Below are 27569 nucleotides of genomic sequence, written 5' to 3' on the forward strand. Positions count from 1 at the left end.
GGAAAAAAACAACAGCGTGTAACACTGTATGTTCTGGTAATATCAGGCTGTGTTATGAGATGGGACTGAATTCATGCAGGGTATGCAGTGAGGAACACGACTGCATAATTTTACTGGATTTTATAAATCATTATTATCACATTTTTTTGTAAAATGTAATATTTTAGTTCATATTTAGTTCATAGTTCAGATTATGTCAGTATCGCTTGGATACTTTATCTCTGTGGACTGATGATAGACAAGCTCAGTCCTGGATGAGAGCAACCATGCTCTTGGCAGATATTTGCAAGACAGTCTGTGCCATCATCACCAAAACAACCGTCATTACATTTAAGTCACCTCTCTGGGTTGATCATCTCCTCCGTTACATAATTCAGGTAATTCCTGGGGGGGTGAAAAGCAAAGAGGTCATAAATCTTTCAAGCAAAAACAAACAGAAGCTAAAAATAATTCAATTTTATGACCCTCACCAGCCTCCAAAAGCAAAGAGACCGCTGTACAGAGCCAGGACAATATTCCCAACTCCCAGTTTGCTCCCTTCAAACGCCTTTTCTGGGGTCAGATATGGCACATCACCTGCTCACATACAGAAAGAAGAAGAAAACATCTGAAAGGGAAGCAGTTCTCCCACTGCCAGGTGTAGCGCCTGGAGGAGTTATGTGCTTAGACATTGAATAGATTCTTTCTGTGCTGCCGACACATTTTGTCTCTTGTACCAGGCCGGCCTGTTGATGCCTGCCCTTTGACATGCTTGTCAATGTACCATGGTAATAACAGAAGCGAAACGCAATATTGTGTCAGGACAATTCACTATTTATGCACAATAAACAAAGGAGCATCTCCTCTGGGGTACAGAATCACGATCAGTTGACATTTAAATATGAGAAGAAAAATTTTCTCATAAGTAAACTTCAATTCATTTACACAATACACTGCAGTCAATGAATCCAATGTGTGTGTGTGTGTGTGTGTGTGTGTGTGTGTGTGTGTGTGTGTGTGCATTCTACCGCTGGAGACCATCCTAGAGCCATATGCTGAGCAGTTTCTGGAGGAAAGAGGTGGATGAGGGTGCCATATAGGTGTGTAGGTGTGTGTTGGAAAGGATGTCTGGTACTGTAATTAGCCCTGCAATAATTAACGACCTCCAGCTTTCTCATATTTTATGTAATTTCCTCTTCTCTGGATCTCACCCAAAGTTATGTCTGAATATTTTTTTCAAGCAAGGGCTATTAGTTACAAGTAGTTACTGTATGTAATGCTATGGCTGTATGACAGAAAACAGTGGTTGGAGACAAAGTTATTGCAACTTTGTGTAATAAACATACAATCTTGTTGCCTTTGAAATGGTTGCTTCAATGATAGAAACCAGGTCTACAAGTGGTCAGTTGCCATCAGACTGACTTTAGCAATCTAAGGGCATAAGACAGACTCCTGTCTCTTTGTGATTGAATATAAGAATTGCATTGCATGTGTTTCTGATTAACTGTGCTAAATTTTCAAAAATTCCTCCACATAAAGTGACATAGTTGGTGCAGGACTGCGATTTAGCTGCAAAATGACCAAATGAATCCTATTACAAAGAGATGTGTTGCAGACGAGTTAAACGCATCGGTGCATACTGGCTTCGACTGTAACCTGTTAGCAGTCTGTCTACATTAAAAAACACTTTCTCAAGTTGCAGTCTGAGTAAGACCGTGATCATTTGGAGACAGGTTGGGTACCATCGAGTGACCTGTGCAATCCTTGCATTCAAAAGTGGTCTCCACAGCTACTTACAATCAGTTTCCAGTGGGGAAAAAATTCAGTACCATCACCAGACACTGATTTTTGTGAGTCATAAGGAAGTCGCTGTTGTATTTTTAATCTAGCGTGAGTCATCAAAGGAGATTTATAACATCATCTTGGGCAGTATTGATGAAATTATAGGTTTATGTTAGTTAACATATTATCAATGGCTTGCTGTAAATAGATGTTCAATATTTATTGAAATGGGTTTAGTTCCTCAAACTGTGTTGTATTTACCTATGTTAGATTAGGGAACTGCATAGTGTGTTGCTGGACCGATGAGTCCTCATATTCTGCGAAAATACACAAGCTCATATGCATGCCCTCAGTGTGAAACCAAATAGTTTTTTAAACCTTATTTAGTTAATTTCAGTATTATTTTACTCGGATACATAACAGTACACATTTTTGTTCATCATGTAGTCAGAAATTCCCAGAATTTCTGCAAATTTGCTCATAAAAATCCAAAACCTTTTCTTTCACTTTCAGATTTTAATGTAAGTTATCTACCACACTGAGGTGACAAGAAACGTGTGCACACAGACAAACCATTTGACTTAAACAGCTAGTGTTTTGATACTCTTCTCCCAATCGCCTGCTTTGACAGGTTATACTCAGAGAATTGTTTGTTTGTTGAAGTTACAACTTCTTACTTAATTTCTTACATGTTCTCATTTTCTGTTAATCTAATGGCACCTTAACGTGTTGGCATCATGTCAGAATTAGCACCTTGGCCACTTTTCTGTGAAAGTGATTTATGTACTATTAGTAACTATTAGTCTCATTAAGTTAAAATACATTTCAGTGCAATCTGGGTGACACTGTAAATATTGTGCACTACACCGAGTACCTTGACTCTCCGTTTATCACTACTAAAAGTATGTTTGAGTAAAGCGATGAAGTTAATGTAAAAATGAATTGTACTTGGATGGTAGAATGCTAAATGTAATATCAACAGCTTTCCAAACAAATGGGGGTGGTTGAATTCTCATGGAGCCTTGTATACCCTTTTGCATCTTACTTGCAGCTGTTCGTGGCAGCTGGCTGTCATCCCAGACCATGTTTATGCCTTAGGTTTGTGTCCAGTGCAGCTCATTTTTGTTCCGAAAAGTTTGCTTGACATGCTTAAGGACATACAAACAGGACAACTGAAAGAGTCAGCTAAACAGTGTTTTCATTCCAATTTGTTTAGGTTGTAATGCATCAATGTATTTGTTGTCCACTGTCATTTTAAAGGAAAATTGTACTGCTTTCATTCTTAAAGGAATAATAATTCCCTTCCAAATATGGATTTAAACCACAAGTCCTAAACATTCACCATAAATTCATGGATAATAATGGTAATTATACAAATTCTGTCCTTACTCAGCTTAATATTCCAACTTTAAACCCTAAGTGTGTGGTTATGTACTGACTTTTTTGCCACTTTCAGTTTCTTTTACTGTCTAATTTTTGTCAGTTTCTCCATTTTCTTCCATGACTTTCATCTCTGCCTTTCTTCTGCATTCCTTGTGTTGTTCCTCCTTCTGCCACTCCTCCAATTTATCTTTTTTCACCTCATTCACATCCCCTAAATTCCTGTTCTCCTTTCCCTAGTTATATATTTATTCCTCTGTTGTCTTCTTTCATCTTGTTGCCCGTCTTTTGTTTCTAGTTTTCTCATTTTTCGTTTTCCCCAATCCTCCTTAACACCTCCTTGGTTTTACCAATTTGTTTTTCTCTCTCTTTCTTTTTTTTACTACTTCACACCCTCTTCCTCTCTGCCTTCCAGACGTTTTTTCCTTGCCCATTTCTATCTTGCTCTCCATAACAGCAGCATCATTAGCATTTTCTAACCGAGCGGGCTAAATTGAAAATGCTAAACGAGTTTGTTTCTGTGGTAATTAGAGGTAACGAGGAACACAGGAAGTTAATGGAAATGACTTGCCTCGTTAAGAGGCGACTTCCTGTTGTACTGATTGAAGTTCCTATTTATAACAAACAATTCGAACACATAGGACAGGACCCTGGGGATATGAAAGAGAGAGGTGTGTGTTTGTGTACAATATGTATTGCCGTTTAAATTGTGTGCGTTAAAATGATTGAGCTCACAGTGAGTGTTTGAGGGTGGAGGTGGAATAGGGGGTATTTTGTTGTGTGTCCTAAGTGCCTACAGTCTGCACATATTGTACAGAATTACTCTATATAAAAAACATGCCATATTTTTGCCATGAGATGTACCAGAATGCACAAAGGAATAGACACTGTGTCCGTGTGTGTGCATGTGTGGGTGTATGAGACTTTTATAACAAGCATAGCTAAAAATAAACTACAAAATAAACAGAAACATCTGTGGATATGAAAATATTTTAGATATATTTAGATCTCTGTGTGTTGTTGTACCCATGAGGCTATCTGAACAACAGCAAGAGTGAAATCCTGCGAGGAAAATTAGTATTTCAGATGCTCTTGAAGAAGGAAGCTTATTAAAGTCTTTGACGTGTGAGATCGCACCTGTCGGCTAACAGCTACTGTAGCTGGTTGCTCTTGGTCTCACAGCACCTCATCATGCAGGAATGGGACTGAGACCATAGTATAGTTGGTCACACATTATTATGTGTGACCAACTATATTTCTTTTCAGAAATGGTCTGTCTTAGATACAAGTTCACCAGTGCAAAAGCTTGTACTGGCTCAGCAACTGTAGGTGGTGAAAAGAAGCGAGTAATGATTTCCCACAGAGATTCAGAGCAATCAACACTCACTGTATACTTCTATTAGTTACAACTTGCTAGTACCGGGCGAGACCTCTTTTCCCTTCAGAACGCTCTTAATTCTTTGACTCAGACATTCAGTATTTTTCTGAGATTTTAATCCTTACTGCAACATCACCTTGCAGTTGCTGCAGATTTGTCAGCTACACATCCATGATACAAATCTCCCATTCCACCCCATCCCAGATCTTAATCTACTGGACTGAGATATGGTGACTGTGGCGGTCTTGTGAGTACAGTGACCTCATTTGTGACATGACATGTTATCAGAACATATCAGACCAACAGACCAAATCCATCAGTCCGAACTGCTGACATGAAGAAGGGGGGATCCATGCTTTCGTGTTGTTTATGCCAAATTCTGACCCTAACGTCTAAATGTCACATCAGTAATTGAGACTCATCAGACCTGACAACATGTTTCAATCCTTGTAGTTTCAGTCTTCTGTTCTTAGGTGATTAGTGTGGCACCCAATGTGTTTCTGTATTTCTTTAACCCTTTTACTTTAAGTCTCAATGTGTTGTGCCTTCAGAGATGCTCTTCTGCAAACCCTTGATTGAATGAGTGGTGATTTGACTTCTTGTTGCTTCCTATCACCTTGAAGCAGCCTGGCCACTGTCCTCTGACAGCAACAAGGCATTTTCACCCAGAGAACTGCTGATCACTGGATATTTTCTGTTTTCAGACAGGTGTAAGCCCCAGCAGTTTCTAAAATACTCGGACCATCAAAGCGCATCAAAACCAGCAACCATCGTAATTTCAAAGTTACTCAATTTGTCTTTCTTCCCCATTCTAAAGCTCAGTTTAGACTTACCAGGTCATTTTGACCATGTCTACATACCTAGTTGCATTGAGTTGATGCTATGTAATTGGGTGATTAAATCTTAGCATTTATGCCCAGTTGAACAGGCGTACCTGACAAAATGGCTGGAGAGTGTATACGTATGTTAAGATAGTAAGTTTCTCAATTAATAATTAATTCATCCATCCATTCTCTTCCGATTACCCTTTCAGGGTTGCGGGTGGGGGGTGGGCATGTCCCAGCTGTTTTAGGGCCCTAAGATAGCTGGAATAGGCTCCAGCCAGCTCCAGGATAATTATCCTTAGGCTGGGATAATTTACTGATAAATAAAAGGGACTGTGTTCATCTTTCCCTCTAGAAAAAAGCAAATCAAAAAGACGGCCGGTTCTTGACATTGAAGAGATTTAAAGTGAAATGACCCATCTGTCAACATGTTGTCAAACATTTCACTGAGAGTCTCTAAAGTGTCCACATCAAAGCTAAGCACAAAAGTGTTCGAAAAGGCTGTTGTTAGCACCAAAAACTGAAGTGACAGCAGGGAGGTATGCTACTATTATTTCTACTTCTCTGGTATTGATGAAACTCGAACAGCGGTGCCAGGATAATTATCTCACTCACCAAAAAACAAGCCTCTTCAGTGTTGTTTTGTCAGTAATGAAGGAGGTAATGACAGGTGACCCGGTCTGTCATCTTTTCAATTATTCATTGTCAACTTGAAAAACATGGGAGACTGTACACAGCTTAAGAGATATACAGATTTCTTCTTTATTAAAGCATCTGAAACACAGTAGATTTTTTTAGTCTACATGCACTTGAATAGATTCCCATTAGCCCACAAATGCCTGTAAGTGATTCCAAAAAATGTTTTATCATCTTGCTCAAGCAAATTTGGTGTCGTGCTTTTTATCGTGCCAGGGGTGATTTCCAAAAATAATGTCCAAATGGGAGTGTAGGTTAATTTTTGTTAATTTAATTAGAAAATCTGTTGATTTTAGAGATGAAAAGCTTTCTGGAGAGGCAACATGAGTTTTCTTCTTTGTGTGTGTGTGTGTGTGTGTGTGTGTGTGTGTGTGTGTGTGTGTGTGTGTGTGTGTGTGTGTCACCATCTTAAAGTTGCCTTCATTATGCTCAGTGTGACATTCTGTATTTATTTCCCATCCCAGCACACACCAGGAATTTCTGGGTGGTGGGTGATGGATATTTTTGCACCTACATATTGGAGTAGGTTAGAGTCATGGGGGAGTTGGAGAATGACTAAAGGTAAATAGAGTGCCTTCGCATACATGCATAGCATTATTTTTATGTGTGCGCATTTGTGTTGGTAGAACTGTCAAGACAACACAGAGGGTGATCGGTGCGAACGCTGTGCACCGGGATTCTACGGCGTGGTCCGAGGTTCTCCTGATGACTGCAAACCCTGCGCCTGCCCCCTTACCAACCCACAGAATAAGTAAAATTTCTTGCAACCTATCACTACAAACTTTAAACAATATTAATCTGTCATTTTATGCACATTTTATCTTTTCTGTCCTCTCTCCTCTGTAATATAAATAGACTGTAAGCTCCAAATGTTTTAACATTTCTTTTGTAATGTCTGTGAAAAATCTCTTTTCATATCCAGTTTCAGTCCCACCTGTGTAGCAGAGGGGTTTGATGACTACCGCTGCACCGCCTGTCCTGAAGGATATGAGGGCAAACACTGTGAGAGGTCAGACACATACAAAGAAATGAACAAGCATAGAAGTTTGGAAATCATCGGCTTTTAATGTGGACTGCATGGATATTTAAATCAAAGACCAATACAGGGAATACGAGTTGATGTAAAGTGGAATCCAAAAGTCTTAGTCGACCTGTGATAGTTTTAAGAGAGACATTATGTGGAAAGAAGTGGTAGTGGCAGTTGCCCCATGCCCATCCCCAAAGAGCCAAACTTCAACTTCATACCAGCCAAACCTGGAAATGCATTGCCAGTTGTTTGCACTGATTTGAATATTTAGAATATCCTCGTATGTGTTATGCCTAAATTCTGCTGTAATGACATGCACTTGAGGTTTACATGAAAACATCTCAGACCTTGGGATCCCACTGTGAGTATTTTGCTGGTGAAATAATTTGTGATATCTCTTTACAGTGTGGGGTGAACATATGTTAAAATTTGGTTAGATTTGAATACTCTCTCTCTCTATGTGATCCCCCCTGTTTAGGTGTGCCACTGGTTACCATGGTAATCCAAGGATACCAGGTGGCCACTGTGAGGAGTGTAAGTGTTCCTTGTGGGGTGCGTTGCCCGGACCATGTGACCCTGTCACGGGCCAATGCCGTTGCAGGGTTGGGGCATCTGGGATGACGTGTGACCAGTGCATGGATAGGCATGTGTGTGGACCATCTGGGATCATCTGTAAGACTAACGCACAGCTTTTGGTTACTCATTCTTTTGTTTTCTTCATCATTTCATTTTTTTCCCTTCATCTTTTACTGTGTTTTTTTTTTTCAGAGTGGTCTAGTGTAAAACGTGAAAAAAATGAAGAAATAATGTGGCTGAAATTTTTTATGCACTTACCTTTAAATTGAAGTTGAGAGATTTTATTATAAAGATTAATCTGCAGTGAAAGTTACCACCAGTGGTGGAAGTAACCCAGCGTAACAGCATGGGGTGTCATGCTTCATGAACCCCACAGACATGCTCTCTGTCTCTTTCTTCTCTGTTCTTCTGTTCCCTTCCCTCTGGTGGCTCACCTCCCTTCATTGTCACCTGATGTTGTGATTTTTACTTTATTTTGGCGATGAAATGCAAATGAACAGTCAGAGCTGCTTTCTCCAGTTGCCATGGGAGACAGGAGATTGTGGCAGAAGTCAGATTCAAGTCATTTAGAAAATAATTTCAATGTCATTTGGAGCTAATTTAAACTTAATATGACCATAATGGCAGGGCCAATTTGGTGCCATTAGCATGTCTAGAAGGAAGTCTATGTGTGCAAGTGAGAGCACAGAAGAAAGGGTAGTAAGACAGAGGCTGATGTGAAATTGCTGCTGTCAGGTCAGTGAGGAAATTGCTTGCTCAGGTCTTTGTGTTCAGACACAAAGCGTGTGTTCATAAATTGGCAGTGCGTGTGCCGCAATGCTTCCTGACACCAAACCGCTCGACTCTACGTCCAGGCTATAATCCCAAGTCCTGATGGTTTACAGAGAATGGAGTGATCACACTGCTGTTCACTTGATGAAGAGTGATTGCACTCTGCATTCCTTCTGTTATCTGGCCTTTCTCCCATTCTGTCCAATGCCACTGAGCACTTTTGGAGTCAGAAGTAGTGACATGCATGCAGCTCCTAAATTTGTTGTATAATGCTGTTTGCTAAGAATTGCCCCTTAATGTCAATAGATTTTGTAATGGGTACATTAGTAAACGCACCCAAAGAAGAAGAAATTCAGGAAGAAAATTGAGAATAAACTATACAGTATCATGGTGTACGGTTATAACTAAAGACTATATCTGTTTAATAATGGAAAATAAACTTGCTGGGCATTTTATATCAACTTTAAAACCAAGATCCATATCACTACATGACATTCAAAGTCTGACCAACAGAATCGCTAGTGCTTGATCTTAACAGGTGGATAGCATTATAGCTATGTAATAAGTCAGGATATAGTTTATTTCTAAATTAGATTAAACTGAATTACAATGTGACTGCAATGGGCTTCCCTATTAAATTAAATAATTCAATTAATTTTCCCATTGTCAAAAATTGACAAATATTTTAAGTGTTGTAACTTTAATTTAGACAAACTGACTTTGGACTTATCAGTCTGATGCAAAATAATTGGGAACACAATATATTGATCACTGAGTATTCAGAAGATGGAAACCGTTGGTGGGTGGAACATTTTGACCATCACTGTCCTGTTTTTATGGATCCAGACATCACATGAGGGAAACTGAGGGATATACAGATTCATTTTGGTTTTAGTCCCACCCTGAAATAATACTTTTCAAACTTAAAAATACTTGACTGTAAAGTCATTAGAAAATTGCTTATTTTGGCCATAAATTTGGTGATTAGTATAACTTTCATGTTATAATCAAACTTCAATCTCCATCTTTTTTCTTCTGTCTGTGTATATAAAGTTTTTGTTTTTTTAAAGACACAGGTGGGGACATTTGCGCTGTTGTTTCTGTGAACTTGCTTAGTGCCACATCTTTAAATTCAGTGGTGTTTTGACACCTACAAAACCTACCTACTACATAAACTGCATTACATTTGTAACCCTTACAACTCTTATAATCTCATATAATTTCCTATATCAATAGAAGTTTACTATTTTATTATCACACTTCAATAGAAAACATTTACACAATAATATTACACTTGCTTGGTGTAAATATATATATCATTTCAATGGCACACTGGAAATGTTTGCAGTGATAAAACAACTGCCGTTGTATAGTGACTCACACATGTAGGATAATATTGTGTGTCATTATTAAAATCCACTATCAGCAGACTTCAACATACTGCTTACAAGCTCCATCTCTGTAGTACAAAATGTTTTCCCTCAGTGCTGAAGTTAGTGAATGCAATCCTTCATCAGTGAGCTTCTTGAATAGCTTTGATTTGACAAGCAGCTATTTACTCCCACATACACAATGTAGTCTGCATACAGTACACTGTGTGCGCATATATGTGTGGGTTTGTGTGTATGCATTAAACTGCATGAACGCATGGATTTATTTGTGTTTTGCTGTTTTGTCAGAGATTGATAGAGTAGAAACTGTTTTTATTTTATTTAATTTTTCTTTGATTTCCCTTGTCAGAAATTTTAATTTGTGTAATAAATCAGCCTCAGGCTGCAGAAGGCAAAGGAATTCATACACACGCGATATAGGAGAATGTGTGTGTGTCTTAGTGAATTCCCTGGTGTGCGCCGTGCATATTTGTGTGTGTGTGTGGGTGTCTGTTTGTGTGTTTTTAGCCTGCAGTGTGTACTTGTAGTAGGCACTTTTGCCCCTGCGCGCTGAATTTCATGCATCACCAGCCCTGTCTTTCTGATGCCAGAGCCACTTAAACAGAAAAACACAAGCAGTCACCACAGTCCCTTATTGATGTGTTTCTGAGCTCGCCCATATAAACACACATTCAGTTGTAAAAATGCACTCAAAACTCAAACTTTCTCGAAAAGTTAACATGTCAGCTCACACACAGACACAAACCCATAATGACTGTTTGTGGTTTTGGCCGCCCTCATGACTCACTGCCTTACATTTCTCCAGCCTGCGATGATGAGTGCTCTGGTTTGTTGATCAGCGATATGGACCGCCTGTTACGCATCATCAATGAGGTCACTTTGACGACACCCCTTCCACCACCTTATAAGGTGTTGTACCGATTTGAGAACATGACAGAGGAGCTCAAGGTAAGAAAAAAAATGTGTGAGAGTAGTTGGAATTTACTTTTATTTAACCCATGTCATAACTACAAGTGGTTTCATTACTTTGACTTACTTTGACCACCTATATGTGGCGTCCCTCAATTCGATGCCTTCAAATTTCCTCCATTTGAATTCTGGAAAAACTGAGATTCTTGTGTTAGGACATGGAATTTTCTCCAGTGAGGTCGGTCATTACACCAGCCCCCCTGCCAACAATATCAAATATTCTACTGAGAACCTTTGCATCGTTTTTTGTTTTGTTTTGTTTTGTGAGGCTCTAAGATCCAAATCTTGTTTCTTTCATCTAAGGAACATTTTAATCGGTGCCTTGTCTTACACCCAGTAATTTGAGACTTTTAATACTCCCTTTAAATTCCGCCCGACTTGATTATTGTAACTTACTTTGCTTCGCTGTCCTCCTTAGCCTGTTATTCCTTTTGTTATGATGCATTTCTCTTTTTACTCTTTTACAAATTTTATTAGAACAGCAGATGCTGGTATCTAATGTTACCAATGGTTGTGACCATTGGTTGCATACTACTTTTTATGAGGCGTTACTTGAATGCTCTATGTAGGGCATACTGATACTCATTGTGCATTCTAACACTACTACAACATGGTAAACTTATCTAATGAATCTACTGATTAACATGTGCATGACATGTTATGATACTTCGACTGCTTCTGTTTGTGAACCATTCAAATGCTGCCTTCTTTTTCTAGTGGAACTTTTTTTTTGGCCTCACTATGATGTGTCAGTCTCTAGTGGGCTCATTACTTCCCCCTGAGGTCTAAAGACCACTTGTACAATTATCAAGTCACAGTGAGTCCTACACACACCACAGGGAAATATGTACTTTTGTGTTTCAGCCCTGTGATACACTGGTGCCATGTCCAGGGCGTACCCCACTTTTTTACACTTTTTAAACTAATAGGCGGCATAAATAGCCTACTAAGTTGGACAAGCAGTATAGAAGGATGCAAAGATGGCTGGATGAATGAATGGAAATGTTTTCTGCTTCGAAGGTTTTACAAAGAAAATATGTACTATAACTACTACTTGGTTTACTGTAAAAAATAAACCAAGGAGAAAGCATTTTAAAGTGCTGTGTAATCAAATATATGGTCGTACATTGAGACACTCACTTTAGCTCACTTAAGATGTTCTGTAGGTAAAGGATTATCCTGCATTAACACTCCTTAGTGAGTTTTTCAAATTTTTCCAAGCGCTTAATTACAATTCCATAAAGTTGCCACATTTATATGGCTAATACACACTGCACTTTGAGACAATTTAAATATGTTTATCAGATGTGTTTACAATTGAATTATTTATGTCTTCCTTGCCTTTTGCACGCACTTGTTTATTCTTTTCTTTTTAGCTCTACGGCACAAAGCCAGACAGTTCAAAAGCCTAGCCCAGGGCCAAAATGTGTCAGACATTTCTCTCCATAATTCCTTCATCTCTCTGTTTCTCTCTGGCAGCACATGTTGTCGCCTCAGAAAGCTCCAGAGAGATTACTGCAACTGGCTGACTCCAACCTGGGATCGCTGGTTACAGAGATGGACCAGCTACACAGCAGGGTAAAAACCTTTGAGTTTTTCTTTTGACTCAAATTTTGTCTCCATCGTTGTCTGCCTTCGTCCTGTCTTTAACCTTGTTTCACTCTTTCTTTGTGTGCAGCCAGAGAGCAAATACACATTGTGACAGGCACTGAGATCATAGTTTAAAGCAACAGATGTGCAGGAAGAACAACTTTCGCATTGTGTGTAACAGTTTTTGCTGTCTGGGATGTCAAAATATAGATATATAGTACTGAGACACTGGGAATTAAGTGCTGCTATCCACTGAAACATGCAATCATAAATACAGATAAAGGATGTAAGGTAAAAATCGAGTTTGTACAATTCTAAAAGTCTTCTCTTACGCAAGCTTTCTTGAACTTTCTTTCAGAAATAGTTCTCCAGGCTTCTTGAATGAGATTCAAAGCTCTTCTTTGGATGTCGATTGCCTTTTGTTCCATTCTTTGTCGAGATAATCTAGATTTTAAATGCTAACATATACCAGTATTATTGAGGGTCAGAGAAGCATATTTTGAGCATTTTACTAATTTTTAAAGCAGATTTTTACACAACTTTTAAATCCTATATTTTTACATGCATGTTTCTTTTTAGTGGTGTTTCCCATACTATGCAAAAATAATGAAGATGAAGTGCAGAATAACTTGTACCAGTTGGTCAAAAATGTCTTAAAGGGCATTTTAAGGACTTTATCATGGCAGTTTCACTTTGATGGTTTGTTTTTCAAAGCAAACCTGATGTCATGAATAGCTTTCCCACCCTCTGGAGCTCTGTGTTGCTTCTTTTGGCCAGCTATATCGCTCAGCTGGGCGCGGATGAGTAGCTAAGTGGTTGGATATTAATAAAATAAAGTGGTTGTCACACATGAACTCCAGAGAGTTCCAAAGTTTTCATATCTCACATGGAATATACAGCTGGAAACAGTCTGTTTCAGACAGTTTGGTTTAGTCGAGGGTTTTGCAGGACGGAGGACACCTGACACCTACTCATGTTCTCCCTGAGCCTGCGTAGGTTTTCTTCAGGTACTCCAGCTTCCTCCCACTTTCCAAAGATAGATTAATTGGTGATTCTAAACTTGGTGTGAATGCGGGGTAGATACAGGTCTTAAGCGCACAGATTAAAGTGCTCTTTGAATGTGTGTGAAAGCCCATAGAGTGATATATAAATCGAGTCTAGTTTATTCCATCTATTATTCTGTGATGCCACAGAATAAAAGTTCAGGGCTGCGCTACCTGTTTGAGAATCAGTCCATGCATAAAAGTAATTAAGATGAAAAGTTAACACTCTAAAGTTTTATATACCACATAAATAATGAAGTATTCTACAAACTCTTTGTCTAATACGCGCTCATTTTTTACCATTTTGAGAGTAGAAGTTGTCTGTAAGAGTAGTTTACCAACACAGAAGGAAAAAAACACTTTTTGAGTGGAGGGGACCTAAAAATACCAAATGGAGAAAAATAACACTCACATTCGTGCTGTCAAGCTGCAGCCTTTTAGGGGCTGAGGCCTTGACATTTGTTGACAGCAATACTATCCCCCACACCCCACACCCCATCGCACATACACACATACTCTCACACAAACCACCTAAAATGATATAGCATGGTCTTGTCAAATCACAACAGTAATTACCTACACTTTCTTTCTGTCAGTGTGTGCGTGTACATGTACATTGAGTGTATATGGAACTGTTTTCATGTCTGTCAAAAATTCATCCGTCTCTTGTTTTCCTGGTCCTTTGTGAACATGTTAATGTCTGATATTTTGTTTTCATTTCATGTCAGTAATTCATTTATCCTTATATTTGTTTGCACAGTATTATCAATAGTGCTTATGTATTGCTTTCATCGCCCTTTACGTTGATGATCTCATCCTTCTTTTTTCCGCTCCATAGAAGTCGATACGTTCACTTATTCAGCAGTTGTTCATTATTTTATAACATATATGTCTTTGTGTACAGGCCACTAAGGTGTCTGCTGATGGAGAGCAGGTTGAGGATGATGCTGACAGGATTCATAAACGAGCCGAGGACCTGGAGCGGTTCATCAGGGACACACTGCTCGGAGCTAAAGGTAGCAGAAATGAGAAGCACCTCTCCCCTATTAGCTTCCTCTATATCCTGCCAACTGGGATTTCAGGATTTATCTGTCTATTGTCTCACTAGTTTCATCTGTCATTAGAGCACATTTCATTAAATTAGAGAATATTACACGTAACAGATCCCAATGGGAAATTTGGGTTATTACATTTTGGGAGAGTGGGACAGAAGAGTATGAAAACGTAATGAAATGAATAATTATCATGACAGAACACATTAAAAACTCCATTTAAATAAAGATGCAGCATCTTCAGAATGACACTGAAGTTGAATTGCACATAAAATAATTACTGTGATAAGAGCAGTGTCGTTACAACCAAGACTCATTTCAGCATTTACTCGGAGTAAACAGCTTGTATTCGTTCTATTCGATCATTATTCTTTGAAAGTGTGACATTTTCAAAGTGAGACAAACAAAACATCTTAGTACCCCCTTGTAAGATCACTAATGGAAAACGTAGCTCAAACACAGTCGCTGATGGGCCAGCTGCCAGTGCTCTGTGCCAGCTGCCGGAGTAAAGTGTTGCCTGACCAATAAAGACAGATCCAGCAGGCTGCAGCATCGCTAACCACGGTGATAAAGAGAGCACCTACCAAGATAATTGGGTGCAACAACTCAGTTGGCTTTGTTCGTTTTGTAGGTAGTTGGCAAGCAACTCTTCCATTACCTTGAAGAGTAGCATCATGTGGCAAAAGAGGCTTCTGAAGCACAGTCTAGCTCATGTGCACATGAACTACAGTGCTACACAAAAATCTTGAGCCAGCCTTTGTTTTACTAGGAAAATGGGAAATATGTGCAGTGATTTATTGAAATGTGACCACATAATTATAGTGAAATAAACTGTACAAGGTAAAAACAGTTTGTACCATTCTAACAAGCTTAATGCACTACAAAATCGATATTTGGTATGAGCACCTTTATTCTTCAGCACAGCCTGAACTCTCTTAGCCAGGTTAGAATTGCTTTTAGTCCTCAGGAATAGTTCTCCAGGCTTCTTGAAGGACATTCAAAGCTCTTCTTTGTTTAAAAAATGCTGAGGTCCGGGGTCATTTATTGCCCTAGCAGTGTGCTTGGGATCATGGTTATGCTGAAAAATGAAGCAGTTTTAAATCAGACGCTTTTTCCAAATGGAATTGCCCGATGAATCAAAATCTGATGGCATTGTTCTGTGTTCACAATTGTTCATAATACCCAGTTTTGACAAGTTACCCAACACCACTGTTTGAAATGTAGCCCCAAACAATGATAGATCCTCCACTATGTTTTATAGATGGCTGTAGGCACTCACTGTTGTACCTGCTTCTTGACTCCATGTATACATCTCTTTATACATTTTGACAATGCCTTGTTGCAATGTCTGCTTCTTGTGCAATAATGCACACCTCTTACTTAAAAATTGCTTCTTCCACTGAGATGGTTTCTGATGAGGCTTTATTGAACAGTACATGGATAAACTGAGGGGCCAGATGAATCTCTTACATGCTGTTAATCTGCTGTAGTCTGCCACTTCTTCTTTGGATTATCTCTTGTTTGCTTGGTATATCTCAGACTGCCAAGCATTACCTAACGATACAATTTCAAACTAGTTGTTTTTTACACTTGAGTGATTCATAGTTCAGTGTTTATGGCCTTAACATACAAGAAAGGAAGAAAAAAACATTCTTCTAAAAATTGTCTGCTACAAGAAAAGGACTGAAAATAAGTGAAAAGCAGCCAATATCCAAATAGACATTTTGTAAGACCTTTAGAAAGCCTGGAAAACTGTTGATCAGGAACACTTTAAGAAGTTACTCTTCCTCCCGAGAAGAACGGATCAACATCTTTGCACAATACTGTACTTATTGTGGGTTCTCAGTCATCCAGGTCATGGTAGAAGCTTGGAGGAAAAAGTACTGTACTTGTTCAATCACAAATGGTAGCTTGAGCAGCATTGCTCATGCATACACAGATTCATGCTTCAATTTTTTTTTTTTAAAGATTTTTTTCCACATTGGCCTTTTTTAAAATATATTTTTTCATGGTAAATGTTCAGCTCCTGTTCACCAGCTCGTTGCTGTGGTGCTAAGTATGTACTGCAGAGTGGCGTTTAAAGGAAAAAACAATAAAGAATAAAACAATAAAGAATTTTTGCTGTGTCTTGATAAGAGGCAAGAGAGCGGTGAATCAGAACGGTAACGTTGCATTTCAGAAAATTAGAACAACAAGCTTGTAGCTCAGAAGGAAATCTTTGTAGGTTTAAGAATTCAAACAACCCTGCTGCTTTGATTCACTGTTAATAGAATAATATTGGCTTACAGCACCTTTAAATTAATTTTCAATTAATTAGAACCAAAATATTTTCACAACTTAAAGGTATTTCTTCACTATTATTTGTTTGTTTGTTTGAGTTCTTCATGTGGTGTCTTTGTTTAACCACGAATCATATATTATCCATATAGCCACAGATTTAGGGATAAGTACTGTCCAAAAGCAGGATGCTGGTGTAAAAGAGTCTCTCAGGACTTTGCAGTTTTTTCCAGATGGTTTCCTCCAGCAGTGACGACTTCAGGCAGATTGCTTCTTTCTTTGGCTCTGTCTTACGCACACATGCGCCCACACACACTCACACACAAATATATACTCTGCATATGTAACTAGCAGGTCACTCAATTCAGCTCCAGTCTCCTTTTTTTTTTTTTTGCTGGTGCAGCTGCTGCATCTCCTCCTTCAGCTCTGTCAACAGTGGCTTCGTGACCAGCTTGTGATTAGTTTTCTCCTTTGACTCAACACAAAATAAACACAACAGATGATAACTCAAGTATAAAAGAGGTTTCACTGCTTTGTTTAGGGATTCCAAGCCATTAGCAGTCTTCCGTGTGGGAGTGGACGAGAATTGAACGTGTAGCTTTTGAGCTTTTGTTTAGCCAAAAGTGCTTTTTTGCTCGACACTTACTAGAACCCTTCATGCTCTTCTTTACCTACTATTACAGCTGACACCACATTTAGTCCCTGTTGTTTCAATATTAGCCTTAAAGCGGACTACTACACTTTGTCTCTGGTAGTGTGTTGCAGTGGTGGAATCTAAATAAAATGGACAAAGTTTCGAATAATGAAGTTAGTTTATGTGCAAGTTATCCCTATAAAGACTTTGAACTATCCTAAATGAACAGTTTCGAACAATCGTTTGTACTCTTGGTTGTGTATGTCACTGAGATTATATCCCTGATGTGGTTATCCCTGGCACATGGCTCTGGCTGTGGGAAAATCAGCCTATTTGTAAAGCCTCTGTTTACAAGGACCAGCCAGCAGTGAACTGGCTATGTGGGTCCAGTGTAGGATGAACTGTGAAAAAAGAAAAGCTACTCCCCTTTTTTCACATTTAACAAAGTAAACATCAGTGACACAATTCAATGCAGTGTGCCATCACCAAGATATTTATTTAACCCACTGCATCTTTGGCATTAGAAAAAGCTGCCGATTTCAAACAGTCTCCACTCACTTGTTTTTGAACTCTCATTTTTAGATAAACTTTGCTGTCACAAAAGTGGGTTTTTTTCCCCTATTCTGAGTTTTTTTTTTTTTTATTACTTGTATTCATGCTGGCTGGAAAAAGGTGTTTTAGTATGGACAAAAGACACAACCCTTTAACACAAAAACTAAAAACACTGCAGCTCCATGGTAACCACCTAAACTTTATCTGCTGATAAAAGCTCCATAGCGAGCGAATAAGTGGATCTTGAGTGCAGCTTGGTTTGTCACCTGTTTCCACAGTCGCTCCCTGTTGTCTAATGTGTTGTTCTCTGTGTTTTCCCTTTCAATAACTGCTCCAGTTAGACAGTCAAAGCTTTAAAAAAAAATATTCTTGTTGGTGAAAATGGTTATATATATAAAATAGTTATATATGTGCGTGTGTGGCTCTAGTTTTAGTCACTTTATCCTGAGCAACTCTAATTGAATTCTACTTAGGCTTAGCACAAATAAATCTATTTATAAGTGGCTCTTCCTCCCCTTTGCTGATATTAGGTGGGAACAACAAACAAGTGTGCTCTTTCTAAAACTGTGTAGTCAAATAATGAAATATTTTGATTTCCACTATGAAAATTTTATGGCTTGTGTGATGAAAAGAAAGTTACTAAACCAACCCATTCTGGCTGGCTGTGATGAAACTGTCCTCTTCTTGTTGTTGCTCCCAGCTCTCTGGCCCTCTGCCTAATCATTGTGTGATTATGGTTGTGTGCGCGCACGTGTTTGTTTCTGAGAGAGGAAAAGAGAGACTGTGTCGCAGCTCACTGGATGATTGAGAGCAGCAATTAGAGACTTAATTAGTGGCTATCACAAACGCGTGCGCATGCACACACACACACACACACACACACCAGATACACAAACACTGATGCCAATGTACACACACATTCATACAGCTGCGCATGCACAGCCACACACGTGCACACACATAATAATACTGTACACACTTTTCTCTGTGTGCGTGCCTGTGTTTACTAGATAGCATAATATGATTCCATCCACGTTTTAAGTGTTTAATTGGCTTTTAAATCCTACTATGTAATTATATGGCTGTGACACACACTTACAAACTCATAGACATACGCACACACAAATGCAACATGCGCACACATACACACATGCAGTACAGCTGTTCATTAGCATGATGGCTTTACTTCTGTCTTGGCTCTAATCACGGCATGTTTACATTTTAAATGAGCGGAAATGCTGCATTGCCACAACTGCGCACACATACACTCAGGCCCACCCGTACACAAACACCTTCCAAACACTCACATACTCCGTTTAAGTTTGAACTTACTTTAATCATATTGTGTTTACATTTCAAATGAGAAAGGATTGCAGCATTACAGCAGACACACAAACCACACAAACACACATTCAGTTTTTCCCTCTTCTGTTTTCGTTTTGCATAAGCAAATACACAGACACACTTCTCATTAGGGTTGCAGCAGTTTGAATATTGTGAGCCTTATAGTTTCTTTTTTTTTTACTGTATTTTAATTATTGATTAGTTTGAGATTTCACTAGCTGTAATTTAATTAAAGAGGGGCAGACATAAACTCCTTTGCTTTGAATAGAGCTTTAGCGTGTGCATTTGTGTCTTACTGTCAGACTTTGCCAAAGACAGAATGTCCATCAGGTTTGGCGTGTTCATCTGTTTGGCTGTGGTACATCTCTGTATATATGAAGATGATTTCTGTGTGCACTTGTCAACCTGTCCCTAGCATCCACTTCTGTCACACCAGTCCTCTGCATGTCCTCCTTCACTCCTATGTGGTCGTCCTCTTTTCCTCTGGCCTGGCAGCACAGCATTCAGCAACCTTTGTCCAATACATCCACTATCCCTCCTCTGCACATGTCCAAACCATCTCAGCCATGCCTCTCTAACATTATCTCCAAACTGCTCAGTCTGAGTTGTCCCTCTGATAATTCTACCTTATAATAATGCTGTGGACTGAACAGGCAAGATAATACTTGAAAACACAGTGTTTCCATCATTAGATTAAAGTCATACAGGTTTAGAAAATTCAATCTGTGGATGATGAATTTAGTATTTTGTGCAGTTTCTGTCCACTACTTTGGTGATGGCTGAAATTTCTCAGCAGCTAATGGATTGCCATGAAATTTGTGCTGAATCATTTGCTGAATGTTAGAGTGTCCACTATCCGTTTTGTAAATTAACAGTTTGCGTGGTGTGAACATTTTCAGAATGTAGTTTTACTTCTTTTCACTAAATAGTAGGGCTGTGGGATATGACCCAAATCTCATATCCCGATATAAGAATTCTATTGTCCCAATAACAATATAAATCACAAAAATGTAACATTTTCTGTAAATTCTGTGAATCTCAGACTTGCGTGAAGTGTTTCCAGCTGCGCGTCATGTAGCTGGAGTCGAGTGTTTTAACCGATGCATGAAACTACACATTTTTAGACATAAGTTGTAACGGCCGCCGTTTTCTTTGTGAGTATTTATTACACGGCGTGCTGCGGGGAAAAGCCTGTCCTAACGTTTGAGTCTAAGGTTTATTTTTTAGCACCCGGCCGCTCTTTTTTACTTCTCATCTGTAAATAACCTGCTATTTCACGTGATTCCGTTTATTTTGAAAAGTCTCAACAGGATCTTGAGTAGTGATGTGCGGATCGATCCTGAAATATCGATTCCTCGGATACCAATCATTTATGGTCTAGAATCGATTCTCACATTAAAATATCGATATTTTAGTAATATCATTCGGATTGTCTACATTCAAAGGAACTACTTCCTCTTCCGCCTTTCATAGTCATGTGCGAAATACGGCTGTATAAATGTCTCGCAGCCCCTTGGCGTGTGCACGCACAACAATGGCTGAGCCTAATTGGAGTCATGTGAGGACTTATTTTACCTCCACAAACAGCTGAGACGTGGTTTGCGATACATGTGGCAAAAAAGTGCTCCAAGAGTGAGGTGTTGTGGCCATACTAGGGCTGTTGGGGGGGAATACATTTTACAGTGTTTATTTATCGGATAAAATACGTTAAATGTTTGGCCGACCCGGAAACAGCGGGGGTGTCCAAATTCAGAGGCCGCTTCCACCTGAGGACCCGGCCTTCGTGGTCTAAAGAAAGCCGGGTAGTACGTCACGAGCTCCCTCGTGGAGTGAAACTCTGCCGTCTGCTCCTTGCTATCTAAAATATAACCGGGCGCTGGCGTAAACAGTCAATCGTCTCACACTTCTGTTTAATCATTTTCTGTTTGACGTTTATTCAGCTGTATGAAAACCCCAGAGGAACCCTCCCGAGGGATTAATAAAGTTAAATTTAAATTAATCGAATCTAATAACTTTAATCTCAGCCAAACCAATTTACTCACGAACAAATAAAACACTGAAAAAGCCAAACAATAACATTTTTAAGTTATCAAAGTGACTTATATATCATGTTTAACCCGAGTAGCGAAAGACCGCGGGGGTTTGAAGACGATATTTGAAGTTTACACAGCTACATTCTCACCTGAAAATATGTTAAAAGTTTTTTTGCGACCAAGAAAGAGAAATAAGAGTGATATTAAAACCAAGTAGCTGCCGCCATTGTTGGAAACTGGAATTGGCTGGGCCGCGCTATGAATTCTGCGATATGGTTTTTCAATTTTGTTGTCCGGGTGGAAAATCGGGAGAAATTCGGGAGAATGGTGGCTCCGGGAGATTTTCGGGAGGGGCACTGAAATTCGGTATTCTCCCGGAAAAATCAGGAGGGTTGGCATGTATGGTTGTGGCAGCATCACTAACCTTGTCAAACACCTCAGAGTAAATCATATCACAGAATATGAAGAGCGTATGTTGAGACTGAAGAGGAGGAGAGGGACAGGTGCTGCTAGGGCGAGACAGACGTCTCTCACAGAGTTCTTTAGTGCTGCAGGCAGGCAAGGTGTTCAAATAGCGCACAACTTCAGTTTTTTTTTATTTCTATATGATGAACTCTGCATTATTAAGTGATAAGAACAAGTAATCTGATGTCCTGTAATCATTATGATGCTATAATTTGAGATACAATAAATAAAATAAGTTTTTGTACAAAGTATCAGTATTGTCGATACCACCCTGAATGTTACTTGGTATCGGATCAGAAAGGAAATCAGTGGTGCTAACCACAACGCATAAAAACAGGCGCTTGTCCGTCCGTAGTGTGGTTATATAAAATATAAGAGAAAGAGAGAACTTTAAGAAATGAATATAGCCACTACAGTGACCATCAAAACGATGAAAAAATATTGCCGTAAACAGTTTATTTTGTGACACCACGAAACAAACTATAGCGTAAAATGAAACGATAGACGTTTTTATATCGTCATCCGATATATATCATTATATCGAACAACCCTACTAAATAGGACATTTTTTTCATGTTTTTAACCATCTTTATGGAGTTATTTTGCTTACACAGTTGGGCTGTATATTGCCTATACACTAAAAGGAGATTGACCCTCTTGGCTGTTTGTCTTGTATATAACAGACTAACTACTGAAAATTGTCAAAGAAGCTGATCATGGTGACAAACGCACAAAGAACTGACAGAGAAATCTTTAGCTCTGATAAATAGATTAGACTCTCCCTTTCATGCACCAAGCTCTGGTGTGTTAATGTTGTTTTTAAACTAAATGTGATCATCTAACAACTGAAAATACCCAGATTATTTTCCCAGGAGAGAGTAAAAAATAAAACTGAGCTAAAATATAAAGTGAATATGTCATTACAGGAATTGCTGGCCAGTGTATAAACTGATTTCATAAGATGATTACGTGTCAGTGGTGTGTTTCAAAGCTTGTTTTGAAGTTTTTCTGCTCTTGGTTGCTGAAAGGTTTGTTAGCGAAGCTAAGCAGAACTGTTAAGGTGACTAAAATAAAAACATCCGAACTTGATAATACCTATATATTTAAAATATAAAAGTTCATTATTAACCCTGAGGAAATTTCAGTGAATCTGAAATGCTTGTAAAACTGTGACTGCATGAATTGAGTCTGTCCACCTGCCGTGTTCTAGATTCAGACTACTTTCACGTTGTGTCTTTGTCTCCAGACCTCGAATCAAAGGCTGCTGAGTTGAATCAGTCTCTTTCACGGAGAGGTGGAACTCCAGAAAAAAGCCTGAGCGAGATGAAGGAGGAGATCCAGGCTATGCTGCATGAGATGAGGCAACGACAGCTGGGAAGGAAGAAAGTTATTGCAGAGGAGGAAAACAAGTATGGAAACACATGAACACATATGTACAGAGGTCATGTTTTTCTATCTCCCACACACACACACACACACACACACACACACACACACACACACACAAAAGGAAAACTAAGTAAACAGACCAGCCATTGTTTTAGACATATGCAACGGAGTGTGTGCAAACCATAAGGTGGTAATATACAGAGATAAAACATGCTAACAGTCATGTCTGAGTACAAGAGAAAAAGTGAGCATCCATGCTACGGGAACTTTTTGAGGATGCTTGATGTTTCTCTTTCTCGCTGTCTTCATTATTTTTATTTTATTTTTTGTAAAATTTGTAGATTCAAATCACAACTGTTATCTCTAGGTGCTTTATAGTGGAAAGAAAAAAACCTAGTGTAACAGTGGAAATCACATCAACCAGACAAATAAATCTATGATCAAGCATTGGGTGATGGTGGGAAGGAAAAACTGCCTTTTATCAGGAAGAAACCTCCAGCAGAACCAGGCTCAGGGAGGGCATTCAGATAAGCAACCACCTGCTGTGACATGTTGGGGGGGGGTGAAGCGAAATGAAGAAAGGAGAACAGGGGGAGACAAGACGAAAAAGTCCATGTGGGAGAGAGAAGACACAACAGTGCCATGTAAACACACAAAGAATAAATTGAGGTGAGTGGAGATGAAGTGCTCAGTACATCACAAGTCCTGCAGCAGCCTGAACCTATATCAGCATAACCAAGGGATGCTGAGGGTCATGTGATAAAGCCAAAAGTATAAGCTTTATCAAAAGGCCAAAGTTTAAAGTCTAATCGTAAGTCTGTCTACCAAATTCAAACCGGGAGCTAGCTCCACAGGAGAGGGGCCTGATAGCCGAAGGCTCAGCCTCCCATTCTGCTTTTAAATACAATATGAACCACAAAATGCTCTATTAAGATAATATAGTACTACTGGCTCTTTAAGATATGAGGAGGCCTGATTGAGGAAGATATGAGCGGACTTTCTACAGTAAATGGGATGGTTCTTATATAGCACTTTTACTCTACTTGAGCACTCAAAGCGCTTTATACAACATTATACATCACCCATTCATTCAAGCACTTTTTTCTGTGCTTAAGCGCTTTCTGTCTAACATTCAAACACATTCACACTCAGATGGAAGCATTGGAGAGCAACTTGGGGTTAGTATCCCGCACAAGGATATTTGGCATGCAGACTGGAGCAGCCAGGGATCAAACCACCAACTTTCTGATTAGTAGATGACCTGCTCTACCACCTGAGCTACAGCCACCCCGAAAATGTGAGGAGAATGATTTTAATTCAATTCTTGATTTAACCAGAAGCCAAAGAGAGACGCCACCATCTGGGAAATATTATCTTGCTGCAGCATTTTGGATCAACTGAAGGGTTTTCTGAACAATCTGGTAATATTGGATTATAATAGTACAGCTTGAATATTCTGAATGCTTATTTAATTCACAAACTCGCTTTTCAGCATCAATTTGAAACATGATGTTTCTAAATTTAGTGATAATAAAGAGATAAAAGAATGCAGATGAAAGAAATCAACACATTTGTTTGATGTGACTCCAGGATTCCACCTACCAGTTATTTTGCTCTCACTTGTTCAAGACTTTGCATTTACTTTGGGCTGTTTTTACTCATGAAATTGTGAGTGGTGCCAGGACATTGTTCCAATGTGTACAAAACACTCTGCTTCAGAGATTTTCTCTCACTTGTAAATACTCGGTTTGATTTTAGCAAGGTTGCTGCCTGGGTAGAGTGTGCAGAAGGCAGGAAGTAAGAAACACATTCGCTTTTTGCAAAATCACCTTTTGTATTGTCACAAAGTGGACATTTCTACTTATGGTTTGCGGTAAATTAGTTTGAAAAAAATTAAACTTGTGTGTAATTACTTTGTAAATGCACTATGTTTGTTTCTGGCCATTTAAATAAAGAAAATTCTGCCGCGTGTATTGATAAAGTAAACTGCAAATGATGTCAGACTTGATATTTTCAAGAGTTAGAAACTAGTTTCATTTAGATTCTAATTGTTTATGGAACTTTCTGTGAATGCCGGGAATAAAAGAAAATCACCTTCATTTGTAAAACAACACTGCACTGAGTATTTGGAAAATTGTTAGGTAATATGTAGAGGTTAAATTAAGCAAACCCATCATTCCTTTGTGATTGATTTCTTTCTTTTTTTGGACATTGGGTATCAGGTGTAAACCACTCCCACTTACAGAGATCTGATTGCTATGTGTCCTAAAGCCCTGTTGATGTTTTCCCCTTTGCGTTCCCACACTTTCTCTGTCTCTCTCAATGCATTTGATGGAATTAGTAATCTGTTCCCGTCTTCCCTCCTTTGCTCCCTCTCTTTGTCTGTCTCTTTGAGCAGTAAATGTTGACAAGGTCGATGAGTTAATTAAAAGTATCACCGCGGGGGCAGAAGCGGAGAAAGACACGGCCATACAAAGAACAGGTAGTGAGAAGAAAAGTCACAGAGGGACAGGGGAACAGCTAACAGATGGACAGCGAGTTGTGATGGGATAACATATGAGGAAAAACAGAGACAAAGAGAAGTTGCCACTGCTATTCAGTGACTTGCCTGTCAGTTCACAGTGCATTATTTCACTGAACCCTGAGGGGAGCAAAGAAAACGCTAGCAAAAAACAAGTGCTAAAATGAGCAAAGCTGGCACAATTATGCATACTGTTTATATTTCATCTAGATATGCCAGAGTTCAAAAACTTTGCAGTGTGCTGCAAATGTTACTTTCATTCACATGCAGCATTAGTATATAATGATGTTGTAATAATTAATTGTTAGATGCGCCTGTTATATTTTTTTAACTTTGACTTTCTCTTGCTATTCTCCACAGGGTTCATTAAATTGTCATCAGATCAAATCATTACCTTCCATATGTCCCTAAAATTATATGAAATTGTCCTCTGAGTACTCTTAACTGGAGGACACTAGATCCTTGTAGTCCTTTTTAATGCTGAAGGTGAAAAATTGCACTCATTACAGGACTCACTGGTAAGCATATGGCTACTAAACTGTTTGAAAGTATTTCTGCTTTCTAAAAGTTCACATCATGGCAATAATTGCAATGAAGTAAAAGCTGCATTCAAATCTGGATGGGGGATTAAATAAAGTAAATTCAGACAAGTTAGTTTTCATGTCATGTTTACTGAACAATATGGGTGTCGAGAGGTGAATGACATAACTCAGAAAAAGGTTGCACTGTAATTCAGGGCTCTGTAAATAAAACTGAATTGAATTGAAATAAACGGTATAATTGATGGTTAAGGTGCATGCTGGTGGGCAAATCGCACAATCAAGTGTTCTGTGCAACAAGATCAGTGTAGGCAGACAAATTTAAGCTGAAAAGTATTTAGAATTCCAACTTTTACTTGCTTCATCTCTCAGTTAAAGAAGTGGTTTTAACAAAATTTGTAGCACAATGTTAAAAAAGGTAGAGTGTTCCTGCACATAAACGGTGCTTTATCTTTGTTGAGACAGGATTTCACACGAGTTTGTGTTATCCATGTGTTACATGTTCTTATGAGCTCTCATTGGCATGCATTCTGTGATTCACACCTTGGAGCAGAAGTCTCCTCAAAATACGCCGGGTGACCCAGTCTTCTTGTTGGGCCTGAGGATTGCTGAGAAAACTTGTGGCTACAAACAAGAGTCAAAAACACCACAATTTGCAGTGAAAGCGCCTGCAGCCTTTGAAACTAAAGACAGAGTTTCACAGTATGTCAGATTGGTGCTCTGTGAACATTTTCCCTTGAGTCTATCCCCTATGTACACATCTTCTGATGCCCCGAGCCAGCTAAGGAAGAGAATATTTGCTACAAGCCACCCAAAATGTGAAGTGGTGACTTTTAGGTGTCTTCAACATGACAAGATGTCCATGTTGAAAATGCTCAATGTCTTGGTTGTTGCAAAACAATCATTGCTGCCCACTGGCTAGTTTTCCTTTTCAAGTTTTTCATTTTGAGAAGTCTTTTCTGGAAACATTCATGATGATGCACTGCGTTATGCAAAAAGCCCCCTAAATTGATATAAAGACTGAAACAGGGGCTTTAGAAAGTTTACACTCTGCCAACTTTCTCACCTTCATACAGCTGGCCGTGTATGCGACGGCCATGAATGTTGCAACATAAGTTTCAGAGATTGTACTCTCCCATCCAATTTTGTCTTTGGAAATATGTGGCGGTAGAGACTGTTTGAACACCTATGAAGTATTTCTGATGGAGTATACTGGCTCTCTAAGCAATCAGTGCTCTGCTCTTTCATTTGCTGGATGCCTGGTACCACACCGCTCACCTGAAAGCCATGCACTCACTTGCTTCTACTGCTGTTTTCATTTCATTTCATAGCCTAGAATGCACATGGAGTGTCTGAG

General features: G+C 39.0%; 1 protein-coding gene across 10 annotated transcripts in view; it reads left to right on the plus strand.

Moving 5' to 3' along the window:
• lama2 (laminin, alpha 2) overlaps window positions 1-27569 on the plus strand; it is a 235175-nt gene that overhangs the window by 167505 nt on the left and 40101 nt on the right. For 7 of the 10 annotated variants that reach the window (XM_042222720.1, XM_042222717.1, XM_005935361.3 and 4 more), the window contains 7 exons: window positions 6666-6790; window positions 6962-7048; window positions 7545-7738; window positions 10610-10752; window positions 12253-12351; window positions 14311-14422; window positions 23010-23172. In XM_042222720.1, coding sequence (XP_042078654.1) covers window positions 6666-6790; window positions 6962-7048; window positions 7545-7738; window positions 10610-10752; window positions 12253-12351; window positions 14311-14422; window positions 23010-23172 — 923 coding nt within the window. The remainder of the gene's footprint in view (window positions 1-6665; window positions 6791-6961; window positions 7049-7544; window positions 7739-10609; window positions 10753-12252; window positions 12352-14310; window positions 14423-23009; window positions 23173-27569) is intronic. The other 3 variants (XM_042222721.1, XM_005935368.3, XM_014337833.2) reach the window with 1 other exon arrangement.

Source organism: Haplochromis burtoni, unplaced genomic scaffold, assembly GCF_018398535.1.
Source record: "Haplochromis burtoni strain Fernald_Lab_line unplaced genomic scaffold, NCSU_Asbu1 Contig_92, whole genome shotgun sequence".
Taxonomy (NCBI): Eukaryota; Metazoa; Chordata; class Actinopteri; order Cichliformes; family Cichlidae; genus Haplochromis; species Haplochromis burtoni.